This window comes from Panthera leo, chromosome B4 (genome assembly GCF_018350215.1).
Source record: "Panthera leo isolate Ple1 chromosome B4, P.leo_Ple1_pat1.1, whole genome shotgun sequence".
NCBI classification, from domain to species: Eukaryota; Metazoa; Chordata; class Mammalia; order Carnivora; family Felidae; genus Panthera; species Panthera leo.
In genome coordinates, this window is record NC_056685.1 from 132963414 (window position 1) to 132985108 (window position 21695).

The 21695-nt window shown below is 44.5% G+C and overlaps 1 protein-coding gene across 4 annotated transcripts; it reads left to right on the forward strand.

Moving 5' to 3' along the window:
- The first annotated feature begins 1351 nt into the window (after nucleotides 1-1351).
- On the forward strand, nucleotides 1352-19119 carry ADSL (adenylosuccinate lyase). Of its 4 annotated transcripts, XM_042947899.1 has the most exons (14): nucleotides 1500-1575; nucleotides 4579-4654; nucleotides 5398-5601; nucleotides 7278-7322; nucleotides 8067-8146; nucleotides 11850-12021; nucleotides 12233-12279; nucleotides 13035-13125; nucleotides 13524-13593; nucleotides 13740-13887; nucleotides 15589-15679; nucleotides 16315-16404; nucleotides 17165-17341; nucleotides 18841-19119. In XM_042947899.1, exons 3-14 carry the CDS (start codon nucleotides 5437-5439, stop codon nucleotides 18925-18927), a joined length of 1263 nt encoding a protein of 420 aa, XP_042803833.1. In that variant the 5' UTR covers nucleotides 1500-1575; nucleotides 4579-4654; nucleotides 5398-5436; the 3' UTR covers nucleotides 18928-19119. The 4 variants fall into 4 exon arrangements, with proteins under 4 accessions (XP_042803832.1, XP_042803834.1, XP_042803833.1 ...); XM_042947898.1 differs by lacking the exon at nucleotides 4579-4654 and having other exon boundaries at nucleotides 1352-1575; XM_042947900.1 differs by lacking the exon at nucleotides 4579-4654 and having other exon boundaries at nucleotides 1497-1520.
- The last annotated feature ends 2576 nt before the right edge of the window (nucleotides 19120-21695 follow it).

The window sequence follows — 21695 nt, forward strand, 5'->3', positions numbered from 1 at the left end:
CATGACCCTGAAATCAAGAGTCGCATACTGGCTGGGCCAGCCCAGGCACCCCCTAATCAGCAACTTTTAACATCCCTGAAGTATCATGGTTACTGGCAAAGCGGAGTTCACCTCAGCAAACAAGCTGGAAATTCCAAGTGGAATTCCCCGGGGAGGTCTCCTTCTACTGAGGAACTCAAAATTGGTTATTTCAGAGCGGCATAATGCCTGCTACTGTAGCATCAAGGAAGGGGAACATTTGGAGCTAAGAACCAGGTGTCTGAAGCCTATCTGCCTGCATATAACTCCTAGCTTTCCCCCTTCCACATGAACAATCCCAAGACAATCACCCGCCCCACGCCTTTGTTTTGCTACCTGCAAAATGAGCATCATGATAATGGCCACCACTTGTTGAGCATTACTCTGTGCATTGCATCAAGAGCTTTACCTGTATTTTTTTTTTAAGATTTTATTTTTGAGTAATCTCTATACGCAATGTAGGGCTCAAACGTACAAATCCGGAGCCAACCAGGCGCCCTTTTACTTGTATTATTTCATCTAATACCGCTCGAGGCACTCGGGATCCTCAGAGTGAAATGAGACCACGTGTAAAAAACGAGTGCCTGATACCTAATAAGCCCTTCACAGATGTTAGAGGTTGTTATTTTTATTGGTCAACCAGAGAAAAGAGTGGGATCATTACGGAACATTTTCTAGACTGATTAAGTAGGAGGTACTGAGAAAACAGAGGTGTTCCAGGACAGGGGGTCGCTGCGAATGCCTTTATCAAGTCGTGGTGTGACCGAGCATGGAGTGGGCTGGGAACTATACAGCGTAGCGACGAAGTGCAAAATCTAAAGTCGGGTGGCTAGTTGGGTGACCCTCACTCAACAAGACACTCGGCTTCTGGGAGTCTCAGTTCTAGCACTGGCTGAAATCCGTTTTTACTGCAGTTCCGTGCGAGGGGCTCACTTGGAACTCAACAAACGCTCATTCCTCCTCAGAACTGCGTGCGGTGCCAGATAGGCAGTGGCGGTGAAGCTGGGGTGGGCGACAACCATAACTAATAATGGCAAATACACACGGGTTTCTGAGCGTCCCAGGCATCGATCTAACACTCTAACCTCACGGCAATCTTCAAGGCTGGTCTTAATGTACCTTTCTTCAAATGGGGACACTGAGGCACACAGCGGCTCAGGAGCTTAAGAGGCGCTAATGACGTTTCTTGTACACGAAGATAAACTTGACAATACTCAACATCAAGCAGCGGAAAACCCGACAACTCCGAAGGCTCCGGGCCCCCGGAAGCCCGGGGGCGAGACCAAGTGGAGGAAGTTCCGCCCCGCGTGGAGGAAGTCCCGTCCCCGGGCTTCCGCTCCCGCCCTCGCTGGCTCGGCCCTGACCTGGTGGTGAGGCGTGCCCGGGATGGCGGAGGGAGGCGATCGTGGGGGACAGCAGGCGGCCTGCGGGCACGACAGCTACCGCTCGCCGCTTGCCTCCCGTTACGCCAGCCCGGAGATGTGCTTCGTGTTTAGCGACAGGTACAAATTCCGGACATGGCGGCAGCTCTGGCTGTGGCTGGCGGAGGCCGAGCAGGTAATGGGCCACCGGGATGAGGGGCCGGGCCCGCCCCAGCACGTGCGGGGCTCGGCGTCGCGCCTGGGCTTGGCCCCCGGGAGCAGCTGCCCCGCTATTTTCGGCCGGGTGTCCCTTTTCTGAGGAGCTGTGGCCCCAGGAAGGTCAGGGCAGGAAGCCCGGGAGCCGACACCTGTTGCCTCCTTTGTTTTGAGTCACGGAGGGTTAGAGGCGGAGGAGGCGGCGAGAAAGGCACGCTGTCATTTTAGGGATTTATCTTGGCCATTCCTGCAGGGATACACTGCTTAACACGGACCCTGAGCCCTTGTTACGTGCTATTGTGCTGATTTCTTTTCCCGTTTAACCCATAGAAACTTTGCAAACTAGGTGGTGCTTTCCCCACATTATACGGGAGAAATCAAGCCTCGGTGATAGCCAAGCGCGTTATTTGCTCCGAACCATTAATAGCGTACCCGGGTGTGAACCTGGGTTCAGTGCAGAGCGTGAGAGCTTAGCCACCTTATCTTTCACAATGCCTCAGTGTGGTTAATGGCAGGACTGTCCCTACAAAATTCATGCTTCCTAGGCCACTGTCTTCGCTCCACTCTACTGCACTTTGCCTCTAAGGAGGGAGAATCGGGGTAGGGGGTTATTAGATGGGTTTTCTGGTGTCTCTTTTAAGAGCTGCATATAGAGCTGTTCGGCCCAACGCTTTCAGAAATAGCTCCAGAGCGGCCTTCCCAGAGGAGTTGAAGAAAACTGAAAGTGATCCAGAGAGCTATAAAGTTTCAGAGGAAAATGCCACAAGCCAGATGGCAATGCCTTCTCAAATGGCATCAGTAAACAGGGAAACAAACAGTATGTGCCTGGGACCCAAGTACAAAGGAACTCCCCAAATAGGGAACGCTTCCTAGATTTTTCCCCTCCCCATCAGTGTGCTCAAGAAAATTAAGTGACATAACAGTAGACACTCCTATCATGCCTGCTCAAAAAAAGTAAATGACATAATAATAGACACGTTTATCACGCCTGCCAAGACACTATCTTAAGACTTGGCATATTAATACCTCATTAATCCTCAAAATAACACTGTACTGTAACTATTTTACAGATGTTTTACCGGTGATGGAATGGAGGCACAGAGAGACTTCATAAACTATTGGCTCAGACAATAATGGGTAGAAAGGGACATCAGTAGTGTGTGGTCATTTATCATGTACTGTTATGTACTCTTTTCCATTTCATATGATACTCCGTTATATAGATGAGGGTAGTGGCATTCAAAGACTTTGCAGAATGGGGCACCTGGGTGGCTCAGTAGGTTAAGTGTCCGGCCTTGGCTCAGGTCATGATCTCACGGTTCGTGAGTTCCAGCCCCGCATTGGGCTCTGCTGACAGCTCAGAACCTGGAGCCTGCTTCAGATTTTGTATCTCTCTCTCTCTCTCTCTCTCTCTCTCTGCCCCTCCTCCACTCACACTCTGCCTGTCACGAATAAATAAACATTTTTTTTAAAGTTGAAAAAACAAAAAAAAACAGACTTTCAGGATCACCGCAGCTAGTAAATGAAGCTGGAATTGAAATGTAGAGTCTGAATGTGTGTTCTTTCCTCTGGCCAGTGTGCACATTGCCTGAAATGCATACAATGTTGGTATAATCTGCGTTTGGATTCTCTTGTAGGGTGTCAAAATTAGCATAAACTAGGGGTGCCTGGGTGGCTCAGTTGGTTAGGCATCCAACTTCAGCTCAGGTCATGATTTCGTGGTTCATGGGTTCGAGCCCCACGTCAGGTTCTGTGCTGACAGCTCAGCCTGGAGCCTGCTTCAGATTCTGTGTCTCCCTCTTTCTCTGCCCCTCTCCCGCTCACACTCTGTCTCTCTCTCAAAAATAAACATTAAAAAATTTTTAAAATTAGCAGGAACTACGTAATAATTTAGTAGTTAAGACAAAAATTTGAGGAATAAGAGATTAGGAGAGGGGTGCCTCGGTGGCTTAGTCGGTTGAGCGTCCGACTTCGGCTTAGGTCATATCTCACGGTTTGTGGGTTCGAGCCCTGCGTCAGGCTCTGTGCTGACAGCTCAGCCTGGAGCCTGCCTCAGATTCTGTCTGTCTGTCTGTCTGTCTGTCTCTCTCTCTCTCTCTGCCCCTCCCCCACTCACAGTCTGTCTCTCTCTCCTTCAAAAATAAACATTAAAAATTTTTTTTAAAGATTAGGAGGAATGCAGAAAAGCAAGAGTGGGGGATGAATTTTGACAAGATGCATTGCTTGGGGATAAGAAGCAGTTTGGCCACACTGCCCCCTGTTGCTTTGCTTTGGAAGGAGGCCCGAGGTGTCCTATCTACTGGCTAACAGACACTTCGAGGCAGTTTTGCTCAGTGTGGCTGCTGAGCTTTTGAAATGTGGCTAGTGTGACCAAGAAACTGAATTTTTACTTTTTACCATTTTATTATTTTTTTAAATTTATTATTATTTAAAAACAATTTTTTTTAGTGTTTATTTTTGAGACAGAGACCCAGCGCGAGTGGGGGAGGGGCAGAGAGAGGGGGAGACGTAGAATCTGAAGTAGGCCCCAGGCTCCCAGTTATCAGCTCCAAGCCCGACGTGGAGCGCGAACCTGCCAGATTATGACCTGAGCCGAACTCAGAAGCCCAACTGACTGAGTCACCCAGCTGCCCCACTTTAACCATTTTAGATGTAAATAGCCACATCTGGCAAGTAGCCACCATCTCGGACAAGACAGGTCTAAGACGCAAGATCCTTCCCAAGGCCAGGACTTGGGAATTTCAAGTGACGTTTGAATAAATTTCACCAGTCTATATGTTTAGCTCTTGGATCCAGGGGTCTGAGCTGCCTGGGCTGCAAGCTGCTCTTTGCCGGCCTGACTTTTCCAGTGGTGGATGAATGTAAGCTGTTGATGTGTTTATTTTCTCAATAATATCCTGTAAAGGCTTTGTTTTACTCAATTTGCTGTACGTAATTTGTTGGCAAAACCACTTACAACATTCTTAATTTTCATTTCTTGAAGTAAATCTGTCTGGGTCAAATGTAAAGCTGTGGCCTGGATCCCACACCTGGGGCACTTACATGCCAAGCACTAAGGGGTAAGCAATAAATACAACAAGGTTCTTCTCTTGTGGAGTATACATTGTAGGGGGAGGGACAGGCTAATGCATTTGTAAGAAATGTCATGTGGTGATAAGTGCTCTAAATAAATTTAGGCTAAAGGAATAGAAGAGTGACATATAAGAAGAATATTTCACATTGGCATCAGGAAAGACCTCTTTGAGGAGGTAACATTTGAGCCCAAAGACCAGACTGTGTGAGCCAGGAAGAGATACAAGGGCAGAGGGAACAAAGATCAGAATTACGTTGTTGAAATATACAAAATGTACATTGTTGTATATTTTGGTGTTTACTTAGAATGTAACTTACCATGATTCATTAAGAAAACCTTGCCTTTCCCCACCCATGTTCTTTTAGTTGCCCCAAATCTTAATTTAAGAATTGGGAGGTGGGCGCCTGGGTGCTTCAGTCGGATGAGCATCTGACTTCGGCTTAGGTCATGATCTCGTGGTTGAGAGTTCGAGCCCTGCGTCAGGTTCTGTGCTGACGGCTCGGAACCTGGAGCCTACTTCAGATTCTGTCTCCCTCTCTCTCTGCCCCTTACCCGCTCAATGCTCTGTCTCTCTACGTCTCAAAAATAAATACAAACATTAAAAAAACAAAATTTAAAAAAAAAAGAATTGGGAGGCGGGACATAAATGCTAACATGAACCAATGTATTTCTTGGTGTCACTTCAAGTCATTGTGACGCTTGAGGTATTTTGTTTTGCCTGTTCTGCAGACGTTGGGTTTGCCTATCACAGATGAACAAATCCAGGAGATGAAATCAAACTTGGACAACATCGACTTCAAGATGGCAGCTGAGGAAGAGAAACAGTTACGACATGATGTGATGGCTCATGTGCACACGTTTGGCCACTGCTGCCCAAAAGCTGCTGCTGTAATTCACCTTGGAGCCACCTCCTGCTATGTTGGAGATAATACAGTAGGAACCTGTGTTTTGTTTCCACTTAGAACTCGGTCTTCATAATGGATTTATAAATTTTATTTGATTTTTGTCTAGTTATAGGAAGTGACTCCATAAATCTTTAGTTTTAGGGGTATCTTAACACTGAGGAATTTTCTGCTTTTGTTATCCTTCCAATCTAAACTGTAAGTCTCTCATGACCTCCATAAAATAAGACCTGCAGATACTGTTTCTGCATTGGCTGTTTGGGCATAAGCCAAGGTCTTAGCGTTTTAGTGGCAAGGTAATTTTCTTTCCGAAGTCCTTTATAACTCTTTGCTGTAACGTCTGAAAAGAAAGAATTACATTATGATTCTTACGTGAAACTTAATTAGCAGAAGCAGCTTATCCTCAAACATAAAAAAGTAATATCTTTCATGAAAAGTAATAATTTTCCTAAGAATTTACCAAGTGCTTGGCACTATTCTGAGCACTTTGTGTGTATGACTTCTTGTATTCTTCACAAGAACCGTGGAAAAGGTCCTTTTATCTCCATTTTTAAACAGCTTTTTGAGGTGCAGTTTACATGCCATAAATTTACCCATCTTAAATGTGTGGTTCAATGAGTTTTAGTAAATTTATGCAGTTCAACCTTCACTATGCTCCAGTTTTACAACGCATCCCTCACTCTAAAAAGTTCTCGTACCCGTGTGCAGTCACTTCCCACTCCTGCTTTCCAACCCAAACAACCGTTGATCTGCTTTCTTTCTCTGTAGTTTTGCCTTTTCTGGTAATGTCATAGAAATGGAATCAGAATATGTAGTCTTGGGGATCTAGCTTTATGATCCCTGTCTCCACAGATGAGGATACTTAAAGAGAAGTTGAAGAACTTGCCTAATGTCACACAGCTAGATAAGAATCAAGCCCGGGGAGGATGGCTCCAAAGCTGTCCTCTTAATCATGCTGCGCCCGTGGGACCAGAAGTTTGATTCCAGATACACTTCCAATTCAGAAAGAAGCCACTAATTTTTAAGTTGCCCCAAATGCTTTCAGTCTCAAGTGGTACCTAATAAAAGGCATCTGTATGTGTATTACTCACATAATAGAAGAAGAACAATCCTTTCTCATGGGGGAATACACTTTTTTTTGAATACCCACTGTATTGTATAAGTTGGGCTCAGCAATTTGTATTGGAGTTGCCTGAAACACATCTCTTATTTTCCTCAAGAACAGCTTTAAATTTCCTAAACCTTGATGTTCTGGTTCATGTCTTTTTTGTTGTTAGCAATGGTAGATGTGGAAAAAGGACAGAAGGCTAATGGAATGTGCCCCATGGAAGCTTCTCAGATACTCAGGCACTCCTTTTGGAAAGATAGAAAGCTTGTTGACCTGGACATCTTCACAATATTCAGGATGAAGGTTTGCCCATAACTGTTTTCCCGTCATTTTAGTTACCACATAAATTGGCCTTTAGGAGTATAAAGGTTTTGTTCCTTAGAGATCCCAGAAGTACTGCTCTCTAGGTTGATGTGGTTTTAAAATAGTAATCTGAAAAGAACAACTTCTGTTAGCATCTTCTGAATTGCACAGAGGGTTGCTAATAGTGAGGTAGGTGGCTAGCTGAGAAACCCAGTGGTGATGGCCAAAAAGTATTGTGTAATAATATTGTTTGGGCAAAGCTGTTTAATGTGAGACCACTGCATTTTCCTTTGCAGGACCTGATTATTCTCAGAAATGCATTTGACCTGCTTTTGCCAAAGGTAAGGAATTGGCAGAAGTTTCCTGCCAGCCCTGGATTCCCCATGATAGGAGATGGGCACCACTTACGAATAAATCAATGCAATGTGAATATAAATAGATTATTCTTTAGTCAGGTGAATGATCCTATATCTCATCTGTAGAACGAATTGTCTTTTTGAGTTAAAATGCTCTAAGTGAATCCTTTTTAAAATCTAGCCTTTTGGGGCCCTTGGGTGGCTCAATCGGTTAAGTGTCCGGCTCTTGGTTTCAACTCAGGTCATGATCTCAGAGTTGATGAGATCGAGCCTCACGTTGGGCTCTGTGCTGACAGTGTGGAGCCTGTTTGGGATTCTCTCTGTCTCTGCCCCTCCACTGCCTGTGCTCATGTGCTGTCTCTCAAAATAAATAAATACCTTTAAAAAACAAAACATAGTCTTTTAATAAAGGCAGTTAACCAGCAGCATGTTGTTGACATTGGGTCAGATTCATGATTTTGTCCTGTTTCCCCTGCATGAGCATGTTAACGGTCTTAAAATTGTGCAGAATAAGTTCATGACTTTTTAGATAGTCAACTCACTTATCAAACATTGGTTGCTCTTAAATCTTCAAGGCATTTTGGGATACAAAGATAAAAAGATAATGTCTCTGCCTTCCACAAGCTGGAGATCTAATTTTATATTAAATTGTCTGAAAGTTTAGTTCCTGATTATATAACGAGCTTACCCTGAACTCACCCTGTTTCTATCACATGGTCTTTCTTACAGCTCGCCAGAGTGATCTCTCGGCTTGCTGACTTTGCTAAGGAACGAGCCAGCCTTCCTACCTTAGGTTTCACACATTTCCAGTAAGTGATGTGATTACTTCTCGGGATTTGGGCTTGTTGGTATGCGTTTGGCTTTCATTTCTTCCTTCAGTTTCCCTTCTCCACGGAAGCTGGAGGTGAAGAAACTCAAAACATAGTTTAAGGGGTGCCTGGGTGGCTCAGTCAGTTAAGCGTCCAATTTCAGCTCAGGTCATGATCTCGTGGTTCATGAGTTCAAGCCCCATGTTGGGCTCTGTGCTGACAGCCTGGAGCCTGCTTCAGATTCTGTGTCTCCCTCTCTTTCTGGCCTTACTCCACGGTTCTGTCTCTGTCTCTTTCTCAAAAATGGATAAACACTTAAAAAAAATAGTTTAAGCAAATAACTTAGGATGCTTATGAGGAATGAACCTGGTCCCTACCTTAAAAGCTATACTGGTGAGAGTTCATTTGGGGAACATTGGGAAATACGGATCAAGAGCGTTTGAAAGTATTCATGCTCATTGATTTAGTAATTCTGTTTTTGAGACTCCTACTGAAGTAAGTAATCTAAATTATGCAAAAAGTCTTACGTGCAAAGATCTTTGTTAAAATATTGGTTATGATAGTAAGCACCGGAAACAATCTAGCTGTCCACAATAAGAGAAGAATTAAATGAGATATAATATATTCATAGGCTTGAATAACATGTAGCCGTTAAAATGCTGCTTATAAGACTCCTATTGTGGAAATGTGCGTAGGTTACTGTTTTGGGATAAAGACAGCATATGAATTGTACAAATATTGGAAGAAATTACACCAAGATGTAAATGTTAATTACTCTGGTTTATGAGGTAATAGGATAATTAAATTTTTCCCTATTTTGTATTTTTGATATGTAAAACGTTCAAGTATTTTTATAATTACCAAATAAAATCTTTTCAAAGCAGATAATGTCATTTTTGGAATGCTAGTAGCAGGTTTCAAGTGATGATATTTGAGTAGTGGTGTGTTAGCATCTGCCTTACATCTTGGTGGGATATTGCTATGGCGACGAAGATACTGTCTCCTAACATTGAGGAAAATCTGTTGAGTCTAATCTTCCTTAAAGTTAGGGCCTGCACTTGTCGCAGAAACCTGAAGAAATTGTTCATGAGGAGTCAGTGCAAGGTGTGTTTGGGCTGGCCATGACAAATGTTGCCTCGTGCTGGCTCCCTAGCATTACCTGAGTCACGACTCCTCTCCCTCTCCTGTGAGCACTGGAGAGTTGTGGGCCTCCCAGTATTCCTCTGGGGGTAGCGTGATGAGAGAGGTATCTGCTGCCACGGTTAGCAGGCATTAAGCACTCAGAAAATGGTATTGGTGCATGAGATCACATCAGTGTGGGTCAGTTCCTGCAGTCAAAGGGAAGCAGCTTTGGGGCACCTGGCTGGCTCAGTCAGTAGAGCATGTGACTCTTGGTCTCAGGGTTGTGAGTTCAAGGTCCACGTTGGGTATAGTGCCTACTTAAAAAGCAGCTTTATTGAGATACAGTTCACATACCATAAAACTCACCCTTTTTAAGGGTACACTTAGTGGGGCGCCTGGGTGGCTCAGTCGGTTAAGCGGCCAACTTCGGCTCAGGTCGTGATCTCGCAGTCCGTGAGTTCGAGCCCCGCATCGGGCTCTGTGCTGACAGCTCAGAGCCTGGAGCCTGCCTCAGATTCTGTGTCTCCCTCTCTCTCTGCCCCTCCCCTGTTCATGCTCTGTCTCTCTCTGTCTCAAAAATAAATAAACATTAAAAAAAAAAAGTGTACACTTAGTGGTTTTTAGTATATTTACAGATTTTTAGTATACTTACAGATTTATTTACAGTCACCAGTATATAATTTCAGAATATTTCCATCACCCTTCAGAAAACCCATACCCATTTAGTTATTAGCCTTCCCCCCTTACCTAGCCCCTTGCCATCACTGATCTATTTTCTGTCTATGGATTTGTCTCTTCTGGATATTTTATTTAAAATGTTTTTTTAGTGTTTCTTTTTTGAGAGCTAGAGGAGGGGGTGGCAAGGGGCAGAGAGACAGGGAGACAGAGATCCGAAGCGGGCTCCGCACTTACAGCAGAGAACCTCATGCAGGACTCGAATCCTTGAACCATGACAGGAGATCATGACCTGAGTTGAAGTTGGACACTTAACTGACTGAGCCAGCCAGGCACTACTCTGGACATTTTATTTAAATGCAGTCATAAAATATTTATCTTGCTATGACTGGCTTCATTCACTTAGTGTTTTCAGTGTTCATCCATATTGTGGCGTGTAGCACATTCATTTCTTTTTATAGCCAAGATGGTGGATATACCAAGTTTTGTTTGTCCATTCTTTAGTTTGATAGACATTTGGGTTGTCTCCACTTTGTGGCTGTTGTGTACAGTGTTGCTGTGAACAGATCCATGCAAGTCCATCCATTCATTTCTTTGCTTGTACCAGTAATCTGTTAGCAAGGGTTAGCTAGAAAACTACCATGAAATTAATTTGGGGATATATCGTCTCATGATGTGCCTTCATGTTTGCCCACGGTTCATACTGTTAGCCTGATAGGAGAGAGAATCCATTTGGAATGAGCTAGGTCATTTATTAGAACTCCCCATCAGGGCGCCTGGGTGGCTTAGTCGGTTAAGTGTCCAACTTTGGCTCAGGTCATGATCTCACGGTTTGTGAGTTCGAGCCCCATGTTGGGTTCTGTGCTGACAGCTCAGAGCCTGGAGCCTGCTTCAGATTCTATGTCTCCCTCTCTCTCTGCCCCTCCCTGCTTGCACTCTGTCTCTCTTTCTCAAAAATAAATATTATAAATATTAAAAAAACAAAACAAAACTCCAACATCATTGCAGTTTGTTCTCATTATTATGCTTTATGTTCAGAAACAGACCGGCAATAAATTGATTTAGACTTTGGACGGGGAGCAAAGCCATTAGCTGTTAGGTTAAGAGTCCTTGGGTTATGTATGTTTTAGGGTTGTTGTCCACAGCATGGCTGCTTCCTTATCAAACCTTGTCTCCTCATAAAGGCCTTCCTTTACCGCCAGTCTAGAGTGGCATTCTCCAGTGTCCTCATCATTTTATTTTTTCATATTTCTGATAAAATCAACGGTCACTTTGTTTACTTGTTTCCACTACAACGCGAGCTCCGTTGGACAGGAACCTTGTCTGTTTTGTTTGTTGTTGTTGTTTTTATGTTTGTTTATTTTGAGAGACAGAGCATGAGTGGGAGAGGGAGAATCCCAAGCAGGCGCCATGCTCAGTGCAGAGCCCAGTGTGGGGCTCGATTCCACAACCATGAGGTCTTGACCTGGGCCGAGATCAAGAGTCGGCTGGCTGCCCAACTGACTGAGCCAGCCAGGTGCTCCTTGTTCATGGTATTTTCAAAACCAAGAACACATTAGCTATTTGGCAAATGTTTGTTACATGAGTATATTTGACTTGCCAAAGCCTGGGGACAAACAAAACAGGCGTTGTCCCTGCCCATATATTGCCTCTTGATGATAAAGAAAGAGCTATGTTAGGAGATCTTAGTTTCATAATCATTGAATATTTGTAAATGACATTGAATCATAACTATTGCTCACTTGCTCACACTTCTTCACTCTGGTAAGAGACAGGCCTCTCTGTCTCTTACCTGAATTCTTCCTCTTTCCAGGGGTAGCAGTAATTGTTTGAAGAGGGAGTGAAGCTTTTATGAAGTAAGTCCTTGGTTTGAGACTTGTGTGTGTCCTCTTTGGGTCATTTTCAGGCCTGCTCAGCTGACCACAGTTGGGAAACGTTGCTGTCTCTGGATTCAGGATCTTTGCATGGACCTCCAGAATTTGAAGCGTGTCCGAGATGACCTGCGCTTCCGGGGAGTGAAAGGCACCACAGGCACTCAGGCCAGCTTCCTGCAGCTCTTCGAGGGAGATGACCAGAAGGTATTCTGAGAGCAGCAAGGGGACATGGAAGTTCAGTGATGCGGGCACCAAGGACAAAGCTGACTTCTAGGATGGGCGGAGAGATGGATCCTGGGATGAGTGGAGTCTTTGGATCGAAAGGGGCACCAAGGATCGAAATCAGGGCAGGACATTGAGATATTCTCATACTGGTCACACCTGGATTTCTATAAGGATGTCTTTTTCTTCCAAGGTAGAGCAGCTTGACAAGATAGTGACAGAAAAGGCAGGATTTAAAAGGTAGGTAAGTGGGAAAGGTGTTGGCTTCCCTGTTAAGTGATGGAAGGCCCGTGTTCAGTGTACCTCTAAATTTGACCCTTTTTCTTCCTTTGTTCTTCTACCCGTTTCCTTTTTTCTTTTTTTTTTTTTTTTTTAAATGTTTGTTTTATTTTTGAGAGACGGAGCACGTGCAGGGGAAGGGCACAGAGGGAAGGAGACACAGAATCTGAAGAGACCCCAGGCTCCGAGCTGTCAGCACAGAGTCTGACGCAGGGCTGGAACTCACGAACTGTGAAATCATGACCTGAGCCAAAGTCGGACGCTTAACCGACTGAGCCACTCAGACGTCCCTACCCATTTCCTTTTACCTCCTGGGTTTTATTTTTGTATAGTCTAGATTCTGTTTTCTGATAATCTATAAGGAAGAAGGAAATAGTCTTACCCATGTTGAGGTCTCCGATGGATTCATCTAAATCTGACCATTTCCCTTGAGGGCTGCCAGGCTCCACCATGGCTCCTTCTTGCAGGCATTTCCATCGGGCTGTGAGGACACGGGTGCACATGACCACCCTTCCTTCTGGGGCATGGGTGTTAGTAAAAAGGGTGGAAGAACAATTTGTTCCAGGAGCAGATTATCAGTGAGGTCATCTGGGCTCCGTGTGACTCAGTATACCAGTGAGACCAAGCTTTTGCTCAGGGTCGGTTTTTGCTCATTTGTTTGACATAGTCACATTTTGAAATATTTTTACGTACGGCTCTTTTCAATTTATTTCTAGGGCTTTCATCATCACAGGGCAGACCTATACACGAAAAGTGGATATTGAGGTGCTGTCTGTGCTGGCTAGCTTGGGGGCATCCGTGCACAAGGTGAGTGGTGGCAGCAGTTTGTGGGGCTGGGATGAGAGCTTTGCACAAACAGAAGGAATTGGCCTCAGAGTTTTGTTCAGTCGCATCTCTCAAGAGATGTCAGACTTCATTTTTCACCATCTGGGGCCTGTGGGTGAAGCCTCTTAAGGTGTCTTAAAGGACAGGACTGGATTCTGCGTTCTCATTAAAGTTCATCTGGCGTCGTCTTTCCGTGCTGTCTGCAGCCATGTTTCACAGAAGTGTTTCCATGCTCCTTTACTTGTTATCCCTGCTCTTCAGGAGCCTGGAGAAGTCTGAATGAGATACTCTCCAGGATCTGTTGGGGAGGTGAGCTCACCTCCATCAGCCTAGCCCCTACTCCCAGAGTTCTGCACATCGTTATGGCCCTTTCCCCCCAGATTTGTACCGACATACGACTCCTGGCAAACCTCAAGGAGATGGAGGAACCCTTTGAAAAACAGCAGATTGGTGAGTGTTGTGTGGAGACCTGGGAGCACCACAGAAATGCCAGGGGGCCCGTGGGCGGGTGTTGACAGCTCGCCCAGCAGCGTGCCTGGGCACTCATTGTCCTCTGAAGTCTCTCTGCCTTTGCTTCTCGTCCTTGTACGTGGCAGGCTCAAGTGCGATGCCATACAAGCGGAACCCTATGCGCTCCGAGCGCTGCTGTAGCCTTGCCCGTCACCTCATGACCCTCATCGTCGACCCGCTGCAGACGGCATCTGTGCAGTGGTTCGAGCGCACGCTGGATGATAGTGCCAATCGGTCAGTAAAAGGGGGTGCCGTGTACAGTGAGTTGTGGGGAGGACCAGAAGAGGAGCCTGGAAGCAGAAGGATGTTTTGAGCATCTGTGCATTTCCTCCTTGTCCCCACAGAGCATGGAGTCTAGCAGGGAGGCAAGAGCATACAAAGAACAGTATGATGAGTGTAGGAACAGAGTGTGTGTGAGATACGCTCTGTGTGAGCTAAGGGGAAGTCTAGGTGTGGGGGTCAGGAAAGGCTTCACAGAGGAGGTAATGCTTTAAGACTCAAGAAATCTAGGCATTTTTAAAAGACCTTTAAGACAGGACTGGAAGCATCTATACAAGCATAAAGGCAGGAGAAAGAAGAGGGAGTTACTAGTAGGTAGCACGGGGGAGTAAAGTCTGTGTGACAGGCAATGAGGTAAAACATGATTATGGATCACAGCTAGTATATGATGGTCTCTGTAGGCCCTGAAAAGTTTAGTTACTGTGCTGGAGGTAGTTACGTCAGCTGTGACGTCTTGCCACAATTATATGGTGGTTCGGTATGAGATGGGTCAGAAGTAATTTGTAGCTGTGAATAGGGTACCAACATGCACATGGTTTTCTGCTTACTTAAAATTTTTATTTATTAAAAAAATTTCTTTATGTGTATTTATTTTTGAGAGATAGGGAGAGTGTGAGCAGGGGAGGGGCAGACAGAGGATCCAAAGCAGCCTCTGGACTGACAGCAAAGAGCCTGATGTGGGGCCTGAACCCATGAACCATGAGATTGTGCCCTGAGCCGAAGTCAGATGCTTAATCGACTGAGCCACCCAGGTGTCCCTAAAGATTTTATTTTTAAATAATCTCTATACCCAACATGGGGCTCAAACTTACAGCCCTGAGATCCAAGAGTCATGTGCTCCACCAACTGAGCCAGCCAGGCACCCCTGTATATATACTTATTTAAAGCAGAGTCACGTTATTCTGGTTTGCTTGCAATGTATTAGAATTTGAGGGGAAAAGGATATATAGTTAAGCTAGTTCTCTGGGATCTGTGTGTAATCCAGGGAATAAGGCATTTATGAAAATAAGACATCTGAACCCATTCAGAAGTCAGCCATTAAATATTTTTCAGCAGGGTGTGACCTAATCATATGTGCCTGCTAAAACACCCTGCAACAATTGGGAGAACCAGTTTTAAGGGGATATGGATCTGGTCAGGACAAGTTAGGAGGCTATTTTTAAAAATTGAAGTCCATACTGGCACGGTGCTCATGTGATTAGAGAAGAAGCATATGGGTATAAAATCAGTGGCAGATTGGCCGGCCTTGGTGGCTGATAGGAGTGAGTGTTAAGATCGGTGATGGGGTACAAGTGCCATTTACTGAAGATGGGAGCCACAGGGAGAAGAAGAGTAGGTTTGAGATGGTAAGCAGGAGGCAGTGGAGAAGTGACTGGATCCAGTTTTGGGTTTGAGGTACCTACAGACCAACCAGGTAGAGCTTCTCCAGTTTGGTATGTGAGCTGGCTTTTAGGCAGGTGGTCTGGACAAGGGGTGATGGATTTGAGAGTCATCAGGATATTGGGGGTAGAGCCAAAGTCATGAGATTAAAGGAAGTTGTCCAAGTAGTACACGTAGCATGAGAAGTCAGTACAGCAGCTTCTTGGGACACACCCTATATTTCACTGAAATTGATATTTGCTTAAAGAGATAACTGAACGGCTATTTGTTTTCTAGACGTATCTGTTTGGCCGAGGCATTTCTCACCGCAGATACTATATTGAATACGCTGCAGAACATTTCTGAAGGATTGGTGGTGTACCCCAAAGTAAGCCTCAATTAAAAAGCAAAATATTGGGGTGGGGGTTGGAATGTGGGAGGGTGAGTATAATCTTCTGCTCTGGAGTAAGTATGTTTGGTGATCTGCATTCTAGTCCAGTAGGAGTTGTTCCTGACCAGAGCTCATTCTTCAGGTTGTGACGTGGCTCTAGAGAACTAACTCTGGAATCCATAGACAACGTTTATAAAAAAGAGAAAAGGAAATACTTTGAATTGGCTTCAACTGTTCATGAGCTTCATGAATCATCAGCTGTGGTGTGACTGGCAGAGTAGACTGTTTCTTTTGCCTGTTTTTAGGTACCTGAGGCAGATGGTTCGTTCCCATTATATACTTGGCTCTTGAGGTGGGGCACTGAAATTTAACAAAGTTGAGGTTTTATAAATCTTCCCAATGAAGCAACTTTTAAAAGTGTATTTAAATTGCTTTTCCTTCTTTAAATGAAAATAATACTTTAAATTAGAAAGAAAACTGAAATGCAGATTGAAACGATCCATTCTACCCTCTGTCTTCATAGATATGGTAGTTCATGTCCTTCTCTGTATTTTGCTGGTCACAGTTGATCTCTTACTGTGTGTATGACTTTGTAACTGTGAGGCATCTTAGCCCTTCGTTCATTCTTCTAGGTAATTGAACGGCGCATTCGGCAAGAGTTGCCTTTCATGGCCACAGAGAACATCATCATGGCCATGGTGAAAGCTGGGGGTAACCGCCAGGTTTGTTAACCCCTTATGCTCCTGGATAAATTGAAAGGGCACCTTTAGTCCTCCTCTCCTCCCTTAAGAATGAAAGCATTTCTGTCATCTGCCCTCAGTCGTGGTATTGGTACAGAACAGTGACCATATTCTGCCATAGAGCAGGCTCATCTCTGGAGGGTGATTACGGTGAACTTGGTTTGTTAAAAGTGAATCACTTTATCACTTGTAGGAAAGGTCCACTCTTAGCAAAGGAATAAGGTCTGAATTTGTAATAGGAAATGATGGGAAGTGGGCACGACAGAGCACGTGGTTCACGAGCTGTTAGAGGAGCCAGCACAAGAGTCACTTGGGCGGCTCAGTCAGTTAAGCATCTGATTTTGACTCAAGTCATGATCTCACAGTTCATGAGTTCAAATCCCGCATCGGGCTCACTGCTGTCAGCACAGAGCCTGCTTCGGATCCTCTGTCCCCTCTCTCTCTCTGCCCCTCCCTTGCTTGCTCTCTCTATCTCTCTCAAAATAATTAAACTAAAAAAAAAAAAAAAAAGCCAGCACAAGATGGGCATTTACTTCAGGTTCATCCTAGGTTATGTTCGGAGGGTTGAGATCTTGATGGAATTAGACTGTGAGGGGAACTTCCTCAGCCTGGGTGGGGAGTGGGTGGGTGGGCTTTGTGTACCAGCCATAGATAGACAGCATAGTTGTGGTATTGGATGATGGTTATGATGATGAGATGTCCTGTTAGTAAGTGAATCAACAATACCCCACTGTCTTCCTAGGATTGCCATGAGAAAATTAGAGTGCTTTCCCAGCAGGCAGCTGCTGTGGTCAAACAGGAAGGAGGTGACAATGACCTCATAGAGCGAATCCAGGCTGATGCCTACTTCAGTCCCATTCATTCCCAGTTGGACCGTCTGCTGGATCCTTCTTCTTTTACAGGTCGTGCCTCTCAACAGGTAAGCACCAGAACACTTCTGTGGCACTAGAAGTTTCCCCAAATGCCCTCTTTTTACACTGCTGGGCCACAGAACCTGGAATACAGTCTTTAATGTTTCTTATAAAATAAGAAGTCTGATAAAAATGAGGCTAGGCAGAAAGAATTCAGAGCAGGCTAAAATGTGAAGGTTTGGTTGTATTGAACTGCCTTATTTCCCCCTGTGGATTTCTCTGAATTCTCTTTTGGTTTGGAGCATGTGGTATAATGGACAGAGATTGGGTTTTACCCTCAGATCAGTCAGGCTCATTCCTGACTTCTGGCTTTCATTGGCTGACAGGATAATATGCATCTCAGGGTGCCTGAGTGGCTCATTCGGTTGAGTGTCCACCTCAGGTCCTGATTTCATGGTTAACGTAGTAGGTCCCTGCATTGGGCTGACAGCATGGAGCCTGCTTGGGATTCTCTCCTTCCTCTGCCCCTTCCCCGCTTGCACACACACATGTTCTCTCTCTTTCTCTCTCAAAATAATTAAATAAACTTTAAAAAAATATATACATCTCATGGGGTGGTGGTAATGTGAATTAAAAGGCCTAGCACAGTGCTTGACGCGTGGTAGGTATTCAGTAAATGTTTATCATTTTTCCCCTTGGTCTTTTGGAGACTGCAAGAGCTAATTCAAAAACATTTACGAATGCCAACTGAGTGCTCAGTTTGTATTCGGGTACTGTGCTTCATTCTGGGGCTTTAAAGATAATTCTCATCTTCAGGGAGCTCAAAACTTAGTGGTAAAAGCTTATAAAAAGGTCATTGTAATACCAAGCAGTGCCTGTAGGAGTTGAGGGAAGCATATTCTTTTTAGGGATCACAAAGGAGAATAGGAGAGGTTGGGAAAGACTCTTGGAAGACTTGACATCTGAGCTGAATCTTAGGGAAAAGTAGGAGTTGGCAAGTAGATAGACATCCAACATGGGAGAGAAACTACAATCATTTGATTGTTGCTGGAGTAGCAAGTACCCAGAAGTAATTACAGGATTTAAAGTTGGAGACAGACTCCAAGTTTGTTTTGGATTTGAGAGACTTAAACTGGAGGTTGGAGACCAGTAAGGAAGCTGCTGCAGGGGGCCAAGCAGTAGATGATGAGGACGTTGAGCCAAGGCAGTGGTAGATGCAGATGAGGGGAGAGATTGGAGGACTCTTCAGGAAGTTAGACCCTTGGCAGGTTGAATGAAGATGAGAGAAGAAGCCGTGATGATTTCAGCTTGGGTACTGGGTGGACGATGATGAGACCAACTGAAAGGACAGGCTGGGCTCGTTTGTGGGGAAACATGTAGGCGTGGTGGGTTGAGCTGCCTCTGTCTAGGGAGAGATTTCTGACAGGCAGTGAAGAAATACTCAGTGGTGGGATAAAAGCTTTATCAAATTCGGTCTCAGTGATATAAACTGACTTTGAAAAAAGCGTTAGCAAAACTTCCATCTTTACATTTTCTTTTGTCTTACATTTGCTTTTCTTTTTGGCAGGTGCAGAGATTCTTGGAAGAGGAAGTATATCCCCTGCTGAAACCATATGAAAGTGTAATGAAGGTGAAAGCAGAACTATGTCTGTAGCGTTGGAAAAGAATTAAACAAGAAGTCGTTGGCTTTGTTAACTTTTATTGCCAAGTCATGGAAGCCATTAGTTTAGTGCCTTATTTTACCTTAGGACGTATTACCTGAAATTGATACAGCACTTTCTTGTTGGTGTGGCGCTTTCACATTTCTCAGCGTTTACGATGCAGGAATAAATTACGTTGAATTGGACTCTGTTTTCTACAGCAACACAACCTGTAGTTGTCCATAGTTTGTTCTTTCAGGCACATCATCTAACTAGTCTGAGTTGTTTTACGTGCTCCCGTGATTGTGAGGGAGTCAGCAAATTCCTGTTCCACTCTTCTGAAGGTAAATTTCATCTGTGTCTAGCAAAATAACCTGGACTGTGATTCACCATGGACTCTGATTCAGTATGGTTAGATACCTTTGGCATCCAGCTTGGTTTGGCCAGAATAAGTAATGAAATCCGGAGTTCTAGGACATTCTCAAGCTTACTCTGCTCAAGTTGTATTTGAGCTCATGATAAGGTTTATATATCAGGGAAATGCTGATTGGGTCTATTGATTTCATCAGGACATTTGACAATCTTTAATCCTGGTTACACAGTTTGATAGGTGATTGAACCAGCCTTAGCCAAAAAAGGAGCGTTAGGACTGTCCCCCCACCTGGAAGGAGAGCACTGGTATTAGTCCACAGGCCTCTATCCTTAGCCCTGTCTCATTCTACACATTGAGCATAGATGAAAATGAAGAAAGTGTATTTATCAGATTTTCAAACAACACAAAACTAGGACAATTAATCAATCAATACATGCATTTGGTAAGATAACTAAGATTTTATCCAACCTGAATAGACTGAAATGATATGGTCAAAACTAAGAAGAAAAAAACTAAGATACATGTAAGTTAAGCTTAAACTCAGTATGAACCAGAAGTGGTTGCCAGTGAGATCATTTAGGATGTGTTAGTAGTAGAATAGTGTCCAGAAAAGCCACTGTAGTCTTACGGTTCCACCACGTGGCATTATGTTCAATTGTGGAAACCCAGTCTGAGCAACAGAGAGAAACTTGAGAGCCAACCTCCAAAGAAGACTTTGAGGGTGAAGGAATGTCTGAGCACTCAATCCTGTGGGAGAAAGTTTGTCAGTGCTTCAAATACCCCTGTGAGGAGGAAGAGTGACTTAGGTATTTGTTGCCCCAAGAGACACCATTGAAACACACAGGCATTGTTGAGAGTTTGAGGCCAGTTTGGGCCCAGGATTGAAGCGACTATGAGTGAGTGATTCTCACCCCGCCCCTTCAGCTCAGTCAGAAGCCAGACTACCTAGTTGTCAGGAACCGGAATGTTGCAAGAGAAAAGAGGCTGAGTCGGCTCTGACCATGTACAATCAAAGGTAGTCGGGAGTAAAGAGCCCCAACCTGTTGGAGAATAGGAGACAATCCTTGAAACCAAATTCTAAATACAGTTCAATGTAGCAAGCAGTCTTGGAAAGCGTGGAACCATAGGACATCTCAATTCTTGTAGAAAGTTTATTATTCCTCCTGTGTGAATCTTGGGATGTTTGAAACTGCTAGGTCTGGTAAAAGGAGTTAACTCATTGGGCTCTGATCAGGCACTCTATTTACTTCTCTAGTATGGACCACCAAAGAGAAAGCAGCTCCTATCAATGTATCTGTAGTCTGAGAACTTATTTATGTTATACACCAGACATACTGGGGATACTGGATACCATGAATTTTTTTTTTTATTAAAAATGTTTTAATGTTTATTTTGAGGGAGAGAGAGACTGTGTGAGCAGGGAAGGGGCAGGGAGAGAGGGAGGCACAGAATCTGAAGCAGGTTCCAGGCTCAGCTGACAGCATGGAGCCTGCGTGAGATTCTATCCTACCCTCTGCCCCTCCCCTCCACCTCAAAAATAAATAAACATTTAAAAATAAATACGTTTCCTCCTGAAAAATAAATGGCGGTCTTGTGATGACAGACTTCTGATCTCTAATAATTGGTGGTTTGTCTGGTTTTTCTTCCTGGGTTATTTGGGTGGGTTTTGTTTGTTTGTTTTTCTTTCAGAGAGTGTGCAAACGGGGGAGAGGGGCAGAAGGAGAGAGAGAATCTTAAGGCTCCAGGCTCAGCACAGCTGGACACGGAGCTTGATCCCATGACCCTGAGATTGTGACCTGAACCGAAATGAAGAGTCGGAAGCTCAACGTACTGAGCCAGCCAGGTGCCCTGCCCATTTGACATTTTTTAAAGACTTTATTTTTTAATTAATTTTTTTAAAGTAATCTTTACACCCAACATAGGGCTTGAACTTCCCACTCCCAGGATCAAGCGTCATATGCTCCACCGACTGAGCCAGCCAGGCTTCCCCGTTTAACATTTTAATTAAGGGCATTTGGGTGGGCTGCAGGTTGGCTAAGAAGAGAACACTCATGCCGTCTTGAAGATTAGATTGAATTCAGTTAACCAGTGATCTAAACTCCAGGGTCTGAACTATCCAAAAATCAGGATCTGGGCAGACTGTGGGATAACCAGCTTCTGTTCAGCTGCAGTCAGACACCTAGGTACTGCTCTCTTCCCCTGGCTGATGCTAGATTTCATTTGATAACCAGGAGAGCTTCCTGTCCTTAAGTAGAAGCACAGAGGTTAGGTGCCTCCAGAATGGTGATGTAAATCCCGGATAGGTGTGAGGACTAGCTGACTGAAATTGCATAGCATAGGATCTGACCTCAGGTACTCAGGAAGCGCCATTTTCATTTTTGAGCCTGGGAGAGAGTTCGCCAACCAGTC

Coding starts and splice junctions, on each gene's coding strand:
- ADSL (XM_042947898.1), top strand. CDS start 1,405: ATGGCGGAGGGAGGCGATCGTGGGGGACAGCAGGCGGCCTGCGGGCAC. Junction 5,602..7,277: donor GCTATGTTGGAGATAATACA/GTAGGAACCTGT, acceptor TTTCCTTTGCAG/GACCTGATTATTCTCAGAAA. Junction 13,594..13,739: donor CTTTGAAAAACAGCAGATTG/GTGAGTGTTGTG, acceptor TGTACGTGGCAG/GCTCAAGTGCGATGCCATAC.